Below are 11,482 nucleotides of genomic sequence, written 5' to 3' on the forward strand. Positions count from 1 at the left end.
TTCAGAGAACACAGAAAACAGGTGGTGTGTATGTGCTACTGTGGGGGAAGTTGTGTGTTTGCATGTATGCTTCATTTAAGAGAGGAAGGAGAGGAGAGAGATCATCTACTGCCTTGCTCTTCTATAAAAGAACCAAGCAAATGGTGACGCCTCTCATCAACACCCATGAACTTGTGATGAGTAGGGCTCTCCCCTTCCTCTGGCTGGTGTAGCCACACCCCATAATCAGTCGAACTGATAACAGGTGAGTGCTTATCACCTCTCAGCCCTCCTTAAATGTAGCTGCAAACAGCCTGCAGCAGGCTGGCTCTCTCTCCCTACCTGACCGTCCTGGTGGAGCAATTTTTATGTCCCGGTAAGGTGCGCTTTTTTTTGGATATGAAGGAATGTTTTTCGCATAGACTCAAGTATTTTTATTTTTGTAGATTGTTGCAGGAAGGATCAGAGCGATAGGTGGACGGTAGTGGCTGCTCTCCTCCCCTCCTTGTGCTGTGTAGTGCATTGGTGTACCAGACCACATGCAGACAGTAACTTGCAGCTCTCGGGTACAATGGTCGTTATTTGTTTTAACCATTATTTTGTTTCAGAAGCTCCTCCTGTTTTAACAAATTTTACATCTGTATTAGAGTTGTGTGCCATCAGGTTAATGTAACTACTTATCTCTCGTGGCAGGAATGGTATGATGGTGGTTACTGCTTGACCTAATTGCAGTAAGATAATTGCCAAGGTAATGCAATACCTTTAGTAGAGATTTTGTGGCACATTTATTTATTTTGTTAATACTGTTTATTTTTGCCCTATTAGGAGGAGCTCTGACCTACTGCTGTTTTTGTCCCCACTTATTTTACTTTGTATTTTTTTGGGTTATTTCATTTTGTTAAACTACCTGTGAGTGACTTTTTATATATAATATATTATACGGTTGTTGTTGCCAGTACAGGTGGGCTGCCATATTTCTGTATGGGGTGGGTCACCTGGTGAAGGCCTTTTTCGTTTGCTTCTCCCTGCTTGTGTTTTGCATGTATATCTTACAACATTTTGCATGATTATTTTGATTTTGTGTGAAACTTATCGCGTGTCTTTTTTTGTGTTGCAGTGTTTTTGGACTTCCCCTATCCCGGCCTGGTGGTGGTTCCCCTTTCCCCTCACTCACTCCCTCCTGCAGATTTCCCTGACACCCCCTTTCCTTGTACTGGTAACATTTTTAGCTTGCCACTGTTGTGCATTTTAAGTATTGTTTTGAATTCTTTTATATCTAATTCGGCTAGTGAGGTTATTAAGTCTTTAAAATCACAGCCATTTAATAAAATTACCTTTGTTTATACCTGGAAACTCACGTCCCTGCTCCTCCTTTTCATATGAACCTGTATAGTAAGAGTGTATTTCCCTGGGTGAAACTCCCAGGGTGGCGTTGTCACATTCAGTGTCAGGGGCTGATAGTTGCCCCGGTCACAAACTGCTGGTATATTCATTTAATGTTAACATTATCCAACTTCTCTTGGTGGCACACAGCAGCATGGTTCAACCTCCTCTGTGTCATTGTGGTTCTGAGCCATGTTTCTCATTCATTAGCAGCCTATGAGGGGGAATATTTACTTCAGGTGATTTACACCTTGTTTGGTGAAAAACCTTCTAAGCCAATCAAAACACAGACCTGTCTCAAAGAGGCGGTGCCAAAGTGGGAAAGGATTTAACCCTTTGTGTGCCGAGTGAGGCGCGTTTGTTTCCCTTCAACCTTAATATTGGTATGGACACGTCCAAACGGTCCAAACGGTCCAAAGGCAACTCTACGCCTGAACAGAGACTGCAAAAGCAAAATGTCTCACTAGAAATGTCATCAAAACGCATTTTAATGCCAAAACTATCTTAAAATATTACATTCTACACTGAGAATGAAAGTCATTTCTGCCATTTTATTTGTTTTCTCAGACAACAACTTGAAAGTGATGTGAACGCAGTCCTATAGAAAAGAATAGAGCAGAGAAAACGTTTTGACTGTGAACCAACGTAGCTGTGATACGTTTAGATGTGAGAAACATAATCATCAACTGTTCATTAATCATGTTTGATTCCAGTAAATCAATCATTTAACAACATGTAGATTTATCCTCCAACATGAGAGTTCTTCAAACTTTATGATGAAATAAAACAGACAGCAAGAAACAAAGCCTGAAGTTACTAAAGAGAAAGTTAAAGTATGAAACAAAGCAAACTTACAGTTAACAGTCCAAACTGCTGAAGACAAAGACTCTCCACTCCACGGCTGTCACTAAGGGTTTTTATCACAGGTGAGCTGTTTCCTGATGAGTCAGAGCTCCACCTGTAGAGGAGGCGGGAAAGGAAGGAAGACTCACTACATGACCACAGTTGATGGATGTTTTTCTATATTTATTGTTGTATTGATGGTTTCTCAGTGTTTCACTGTGTGCTGTTAGAAAAAAGAATCATCATGACGTTGATGTGAAGAGAAGCTGAACGTTACATTTACATTCATGAGATTTAACACATTTAACTGACAGCTCACTGAGTTCATTGTGTTATAAAATAACTGATAACATCATTACTGATTAACTTTGACTTCAATAAACATGAATTATAATCTTTCATAAATAACCTGAGTATCAAAGACCAGACTGAAGTCCAGATTGTGTTTAAGGATCTGCTTTTATAGTTTTATGAGTTAATGTTGAACTGAAACACAGTCAGACTGAACAGTGAGGATCAAACAGTATCAACTGTAATGTGAAGTGTTGATACCTTTAAATGTTGGTAACCTGCAGCACCTGATGAAGACACACACACAGGTTCATTATTATTCTGCAGTCTGACAGAAAAACTCATCAGGAAATCAAAAGTGTGTTTCTACATGTAGACTCTGATTTAAAGGCAGCCAGCTGTTATTCTGAGGATTTACTGCTGGATGAACTTTGTGGCATTGAGTCTTTAACAAAGAGCAGAAATCAGTGATGAAGTGATGAGAGTCTTGTTCTGTTCAGGAAGTCAACACAGTAACAAACACAAAGCAGCTTGTTTGTGATGAAGAGGAAACATTAGAGATCCTAATGAAGACAATTCAAAGCAAACAAAGGTCCACTTACTCAACTTCTTCCTATGAAGGTTTTCTCTGTGCAGCTCTCTGCTTTCTGGACCAGGTCTGTTTCATAAAGAGCTTCGTCAGGCTGCTGTCACACTGAGACACTGAACACCAATAAAAGCATAAAGCAGCTCAGAGCTCAAAGATCAGCTGCTTTAACCCTTACACACAATATCCCTCACATCTCTACACATGATAGAGCAGAGACAAAGAATTCCTCAGTTTTTACTTCCTGGAAACATTTTCTCTGTCAGAGCTGTGTGTGTGTGTGTGTCTGTGTGTGTGTGTGTGTGTGTGTTGGTATAGCTGGTATAGACGGACCTTTGACCTGAATACGTACCGACATTATGAGGACATTTGGGATTAGGCGGACCATGCCAATGTCCTCATAAAACAAAGAGTGAATTTACATTTGTTAGTGTCTAAATCAATGGTTCCCAACCTGGGGGGCCCGACCCCCCGAGGGGGGCGCCAAAGATCCAGAGGGGGTCGCGAAGCCCTCTTGATTTTAAGAGGTTTAATCATTTTAATGTAATTAAAATGTTAAATAAATGAGTAAGCATTTAATTCATATATATGTGACAAAATCAACTAAATTCAAGGGCCACATTAAACATTTATTCGTGTATTTAAATAGATAAACAAATAAGGCCTATATCATGAGGAACAGAGCATTCCTGTGTGACGTGAACGCCTCTCGTGCAGCAGCCGTTGCCTAGCAACGTAAACGAAGCTCAGCTAAGGGAGAGATGGCGAAGCGTCAGGTAGAGGAGACTGCGGAAAATGGCAAAAAGAAAAAGAGGGGCTACCAAGAAAATTATATTGAGTTCGGCTTCATAGAAGCAATGGATAAAGTGAGAGGTGAATGTATATTTTGCCGTGAGAAACTGGCAAATGAAAGTTTGAAGCCCTGCAAGCTGAAGCGACACCAGACAACTAAACATCCCGAGACGGTGGGTAAACCCAAAGAGTTTTTCATCAGAAAAAGAGAGCTTGTTGTCACTAGTAGGCCCCAAAACATAAAGGAGAGTTTCTTCAGGGCAGGAAGCGACCAGAGGCAGGCAACGGTTGCATCCCTTGAGTGCTCTCTCCTAATTGCCCGAGCCAAAAAGCCACACAACATCGGCGAAACACTGATTAAACCTGCGTGCATTAAAATGGCTGAGATACTGTGTGGACCACAGGTGGCAAACAAATTTAAGACTGTACCACTATCCAACAACACAGTGAAAGACAGAATCGACAGAATGGCAGGAAACGTTGAGAACACACTCGTTGAAAAAATCAGGACAGGCCCGTTTTCAATCCAGCTGGATGAAACAACCACTGTGGCAGAGGAAGCAATTCTAATTGTTTATGTACAATACATTGAGGAAACTGAGCTTAAACAAGACATTCTTATGTCTGTTAATCTCACAGCCACCACAAGAGGAGAGGATATTTTCGGTGTAGTCGACACGTACTTCACAAGGCACAATATTCCCTATGAAAATATAGTTGCATGCTGCACAGATGGAGCCGCCGCAATGATGGGGAAAAATAAGGGCTTCAACAGCCGTTTGAAGGAGAAGGCCCCGCACTGCTTAGTGTTTCACTGTATGATACACAGACACGCACTGGCAGCCAAACACCTCTGTGAAGACCTGGACGTAACCTTAAAGACTGTGGTCAAAATAGTCAACTTTATTAAAGCTCGCCCGGTCAACAAAAGGATCTTTGCACAGCTGTGTGAGGATGAGGCGCACCAGACACTTCTCCACACCGAAGTGCGTTGGCTTTCCCGGGGCAGAGTGTTGGTGCGTTTCATGGAACTTAAATGGCAAATAAGGGAATTCTTAGCCGTTCATAACCAGAAACTATCCGAAGAAATGACCGACGAATTTCTCATTAAGACTTCATATCTTGCGGAGATATTCAGTCTGTACAACGAGGCAAACAAACGCATGCAGGGCGCGGATGCCAACGTAATGGAGTGCAAAGAGGCAGTGGATGCGTTTGTGCGCAAAGTGGAGTACAGGAAGAATAAATTGGGAAAGGGGGACCTGCAACAGTTTCCCTTGTTACTACAACAGTCAGGGGGGAAGTTATCTGATGCTTTGGCCAGACAATTCACCCGCCACATGGAGCAGCTTCAAGAGGATATGCACTCGCGTTTTTCTGATATTAATGAACATGTCTCAAAAGACGCATGGGTGATGGACCCATTTCTCGCTAAAGAAGAAGATGTGGAGCACCTCCAGGCTGAGGATGAGCTCATGGATATAAAGTCCAACTCTCTCTGCAAGCGATTCTACGATGAGCATGGATATAAGCGGTTTTGGCTTGTGAAAGGACCAGGAGTCGCTCCTAGGCTTGCTCATCATGCGACCACCAGATGCATCTTGCCATTTGCCACAACATACCTGTCAGAGACTGCTTTCAGTGCTCTGGTCACCATCAAAACAAAGGCACGCAACAGACTTGATGTGCACAGTGACTTTCGTTTGGCTGTTACCAAAGTCACACCAGACATCCCATCACTGGTTCAAGAAATACAGTGTCAGAGCTCTCATTAAAAGCTAGGCTGCCATAATACAACGAAAAATGGGTTCCTAGTACAAGTTCTTAAGTTTATGTGTTAATTTTACACAGGGTTTTCTTCAATGCTCCATGCTGTTGTTGGAAATATTAGGAGATGCATTACTTGGCCTACAAGTTCTGAAGAAATATGTTGTAATCATACACAGGTTCTCCTCATTGTTTTGATTGATTGATTGATAGATATTTATTTTCGAACATGTGTAAAATATATATATGTAACAATTTGTACATACAAAAGAAAGAAAAAGAATCAACTTAGATTATATCCCCCCTCTCTTTCACTAAACATTCCTTGTATATTTTTTGGCAATAATTTTGTTTCATGCTGTTTTACTGAAATATAAATATAAATATATATATTTATATATGTTATGTTCCTTTTTTTATTTTATTTTTCATCGGGGGGAGGGGGGGGGGGGGTCACCAAAGTTTACAATGGTAAAAATATGGGTCCCTTAAGAAAAAGGTTGGGAACCACTGGTCTAAATAACAGATATTCTCATTTTCTTTGAAAGTCCTTCTTTACCACTTGACCTGACTTTCAGTGTATCCCAGTGTATAACACAGTGACCCCATCAGTCGTGCCTGAATTGCAGTTTTTTACACATTTTTGATACACCGGATTCAGATTTGGCGGGCTTCTTCGTGATTGGCTGGTTACAGGTTTGGGCGGACCCCTCCCCTACTCTGAGCTCCAAGCCCCGCCCACACCTCGGCTCTTTAATGTTTACATGTGTTTAATGGAGGACGCTGCTGCTGGGCCCCGCTGGAGGAACGAACGGACAGGTAAGCTGATATATTTTATTAATAATTTAATGTGTCTGATTTAATTAAGGTAAAGTCAAGCTAGTTTCATCTGGTTATGTAAACGGGCCATTTTACACTGATTCAGATGCTTTATAGTCATTTGATTTTTTTTATTTTTATTACGGCTACCAAGTGGTAGAGAGCTAGTTGCAGCTGTCTTCGCTCCGGAAAGACGTTTGTCTGTCAGAAAAGGTAATATTTGTGAGATATTACGGCGTGTTTTGTGTACTTTCTGCTACAGTTGCACGTCTGCTTGTTCTTTCGGGATGCACCGAGGCACCGCGCCCTCGTTAAGCCTTAATTAGAGGCACCTGTTGCGCCATGTTGACTTGTGCTTGACTCATGCTCATAGTGGAGGAGTGTTAGTTACTCAGGTTCATATACAGTGAAGAAATAGGCGTCGCATGGACTGTACATTTAACCATCTCTGTGTTTTGGGGCTGTGGCTGACGCTGCTGAGCGACGTGATATTATAAGTACCTGATTAAATGGTAAACTCAGCTGCACCATTCCTCGACCTAGATCTCCCAGTTAAGATGTGAAGCTGCATCAGAGATCCCAGGTTGAAGGAGAGAAAAGTCAGTGAGATATGTTGGTGTATTTTTGTGTCCTTTCAGCCACAGTAATGGTGTGTATATGTATGTATACAAACAGAGTTAAAGGTACTATAGCCATGTCTTTGCTTCTTTTTAATGATTAACAAAGACAATGAAGCTTCCAGAAGGTTAATTTTAGCTGGATTAGTTGCAGAAACCTTTTATCTTGTTGTCAAAACAACTTGTATCATTGAGGCACTGGGATACAGGATGAAGTTCATTCTGAATGTAGTTCAGCTCAGCAATACATAAGTAAATGTAATCCTTATACTGTTAATATGTTGTGCATATGCACTCTCCTGTTATATTCTGTGGTGAAAAGGTGTGAGATTTGCACATCAAATTAACCTTTGAGTATGATAACTAATTGTATTAAGTGTTTAGTTTTAGAAGTGTTACAGTGGTGAGTACATCATCTGGCTTCTGTCCACATGATTCAAGAAGATCACCATGGTTATTCCTCAAATGAGCATCATAATCATGACTGTCTTTTCTTTAATACAGGTTTTTGGATTTTTCAAGAAACATGAATGGAAGACGTATCAATCCAAAGGATGATGCCAGATATTATGTCAGCACTGGAAAGGACAAACCAGGATTTGATGTAAAACACATTAGTGTTTTCAAAGGTTAGTGAGTGTAAAGCTCTGAATATTTAATCATGATTAAAGTGGAAATAAAGCAGCCAATCACATAAGAGTAATTCACTTAATGAAATTCCACTGCACCTAACAATTTGGAGTATGGCAAATGTAAACATGTGTAAAGCAGAAGTTTGGTTATATGTTTTGTCACAGGGCTGCCATCTTGCATTATGATAAACTGTGATGTCGCTGGGTTGGTTCGCTCCCTTGGTAGAAACCAGTGACGTGCGGTGAGGTTCATGTCTGGTGAGGCACTGACTTCATCACAATCAGATTTACAAACATATGAACAGACAAGGAAAAAAAACGGATGACTTGCCGATACAGTCTATGCTTGCCGACTTGCTCACTGTAGTTGTAGCTTACTGTCACTTATTCTGCAGCTAATGAGTCGTAATAAGAATCACTGGGATCAGGAGCGCCCCCTGCCATAAGGCCGGAGAACTGCGTGCCCCACTTAGTGACTTTTTGCAGCCGTTTTATGGGTTAGGGTTCGGCTCAGCACACGAAACACGCTACAAACACTGTACATTATATCATCAGCTAAACTATGGAAATTTAGTTCATATAGTAAAAGTGTTTGAACATGTTAATTGCGACATACAGAGAGAAAGCTGTACAGCTGTACTGTCTCACTGCATAGCAGCAATCCATGGTGAGGCTCATCTCGCTGCTGCCTCACTGCGCGTCTCTTTTCAGTGTTTGATCAGTACATGTGAAAATTCAGTGATTTTGAATTAAAAATAATCCGAAACTGGTAAAGTTAGATAGAAAATAACGTTATAGTGCAAATCACTGGACAAATATAACCATTTATTATTTTTTTCATTTTTAAGTCTTTGTCCATGATAACAGGTGAGGCACGGCCTCACCTGCCTCCCCTGACCGCACGTCACTGGTAGAAACGGTGAAAGATAGCAAAAGATGGAGATGAAAAAACATAGTGAAAGATAGACATGAAGGACAGAGTCTGTGAATTATTGAGACAGTGACACACAAATGTGAAAAATAGTGAAAGAGAATAACATTGAAAAGACAAATGTGAGAAAATGGAGGCTACCTTTTCACTGCTTGTACCAAGGCAGCAAACCAACCCTGTGATAGCACAGGTTATCATACTGCAAGATGGTGGTGCCTTCATGACGAAACATAAAACTGAACTTCTTTCTACTGAATCTTCTTTCTTTTATATATTTATATTGGGCATTTTAATGTACTTGTTATTTACTGTGGATATCCACCAAGTGAATTATGTTAAAACCTTTTAAACTTTAAACATGGCATCTTACTTACACGTTACGCATATTTGTGTATTTGTGAATTAGGTCGTGGGATCTTCATTACTGCCCCATTCGAAAAAGGGGACTTCCTACTAGAGTACCAAGGTGAACTCATTACCCATCAGGAATGTGAGAGGAGGCAGAGGATCTACCATGACAGCCTTAAGGTCTTCATGTTCAAGTTCCGTTTTTAAATGCAGATTTATTTTTTTAAGTATATTTTTTGGGCTTTTTGCCTTTTAATTAATTAATAGAATAGTTCAGAGAGACAGGAAGTTGTGAGGCAGAGAGAGGGGAAATGACATGCAGCAAAGAGCCACCAGATACAGGATTCAAACCAGGGCCGGCTGCAGTGAGGACTGTAGCCTCTGCTGTGGCTGGGACTGGGACGCCTTCTCAACCCACTGAACTAAATGGTGCCCCTACTACATTAAATTCTATGGAAGCATGATCACACTGAGTGGAAAAGCTAACAATCAACTTCCACACATAGTTAAACAACTATAGTAAGTGAGAACGAGCCAGGTGCTACTTTAATCAGTCAAACATTCATTATCATCTATAGACTGTAGTCATTTGTTACTGTTTGTCACATGACAGGTCAGAGGTCTAACCGTTACCCTGCACTCTAAAAAAGCACTGACATGACACCTTTCTGGTGGTGTTGCATAGGAAGCATCTTGTACTCGCAGTATTAACATTTTTTTTATGCAGGATGACACTGAGATGGCTGCAGGGGACTCAGGACACTGAGATGGCTGCAGGGACTCAGGACACTGAGATGGCTGCAGGGACTCAGGACACTGAGATGGCTGCAGGGACCCTGGACACTGAGATGATGAACAAGCCCCATGACTCTGAGATGGCTGCAGGGTCAAGTCCAGATCCAAGGAATCCCAGCAGGGTTGGAAAGGTAAATGAAATCCTATGTTCTGCTTTATGATTTGTGTGGTAAAATATAAAGTAAACCAACATTATCAATTGGTGTAGTGTATGTGACCTGAACATATGGTTTATGTGGACAGTGGTTTACAGAGACCTTCTTGTCAAGTGCTTCTCTTAGTGTAAGTCAGTATCAGATCTCTGTGTCTGACCTGAACATGATTGATATAATTTATATGGGCAGTGGTATATATGACCAATAACTCATGTCAACTTCTTGCCCACAGTGTAAAGATCACCTTGTGCACACAACAGTAGCCACCCTGGATAAGTGCATTCAGTGTGTGGGACCTGTATCATCGTTGAAGTGGCTTGGCTATGAATGCAAAGGTGAGACAAGTGAATTAAGTGTATAACTATTAGAAGTAGATGTGTATACAGATTTTAAAAGGGGCACATAGCTAAAATTAAAGCAGCCCAATTTAAATGTAAAAAATGTACATGTATAAAAGAGTCTTTTTGAATGGAAATGAGAAAACACAAAATGATGATGTCCTCAGTATGTTGAGCTTGTTTCATAGTACAGGCTGCTGGACTGACACTTCCTGACTACAGTTAGCTTCTGTCATGACTTCACTCCGAGGCATTCTCCTTACTTGAAGCCCTGGTATTCTACTATTTGGTGCAGGCATATAATCATTTTAGATGTTGTAAATGTTAATCTTTGTTTTTATACTGATGGTTGCATCTGTATATTTGTTTACCACATTTATATTTAAAGTACTACAGTGATGATTGTACAGTTGAACATTTTTGGAACCATTGAACACAAAACATTATGACCTTTAGAGAGAAGGGATTGCACTGCTTTGAGTGAAATGTATGTGTGCATTGGTTTTATGTGTAATTGACAACTGTGTATGTGTTGTATTCCAGTGTATGATTAACTCTTCTTCAAAGTAACACCTATGAAACATTATTTTTTTATTTAATGTGTGCTATTTGTGACTTTTACTAACACCATTTCCTAGATGAAATCACAGTAAGTGACACTGAGACCAAGGACAGTGAGAGTGATTCTGATGCCACTGGCACAGCATTCCCAGAGTGTGAAACTAGTGAGGCTGTGGACGCTGCAACAGGCTCTACAGCCACGGAGCAGGTCCATCATGCTGCAGATTTTGGTAAGTTATTTCACTTTACAGTTGTTTGTTTGTTGATAGAATTTATTTTTCCATTAAAAAAACTCTTTTGGTAAATTGTGTTTTGCAGAAGCAGTGTCATCAGTGACCTCCACCGTGAATGAGACTGTCCCTCTCTCTGAAGGTAAGTTTGATTGTAATGCATCTTTACATTTAAAATGATGCAGTTACAGTATATTGTATGATGTGAATATATAGGGGTGCCCCAGCAGTTAGTTACAGTTTTTCAAAATTGCTTAGACACATTTCTTGAATCCTTCCACTCTTTTCTCAAAACTGTAAACACAAAACCTAATTTTCAAACTACATTCATTAAACCTCTGATCCTTCTACTGAGCATTCATTAAACCTCTGATCCTTCTACTGAGCATTCATTAAACCTCTGATCCTTCTACTG

General features: G+C 40.6%; 1 protein-coding gene and 1 long non-coding RNA gene across 2 annotated transcripts; both read left to right on the forward strand.

Moving 5' to 3' along the window:
- Window positions 1-3,843: 3,843 nt before the first annotated feature.
- Window positions 3,844-10,146, forward strand: LOC128362373 (protein ZBED8-like). The gene is made up of 5 exons (XM_053323113.1): window positions 3,844-5,632; window positions 6,338-6,460; window positions 9,047-9,182; window positions 9,716-9,914; window positions 10,027-10,146. The coding sequence occupies exons 1-5, from the start codon at window positions 3,844-3,846 to the stop codon at window positions 10,144-10,146; spliced, it is 2,367 nt and encodes a 788-aa protein (XP_053179088.1).
- Window positions 10,147-10,228: 82 nt separating this feature from the next.
- On the forward strand, window positions 10,229-11,210 carry LOC128361648 (uncharacterized). Its single transcript, XR_008321597.1, has 3 exons — window positions 10,229-10,273; window positions 10,915-11,067; window positions 11,156-11,210. It is a non-coding gene; the product is annotated as an uncharacterized LOC128361648 (long non-coding RNA).
- The last annotated feature ends 272 nt before the right edge of the window (window positions 11,211-11,482 follow it).

This window comes from Scomber japonicus, chromosome 7 (genome assembly GCF_027409825.1).
Source record: "Scomber japonicus isolate fScoJap1 chromosome 7, fScoJap1.pri, whole genome shotgun sequence".
NCBI classification, from domain to species: Eukaryota; Metazoa; Chordata; class Actinopteri; order Scombriformes; family Scombridae; genus Scomber; species Scomber japonicus.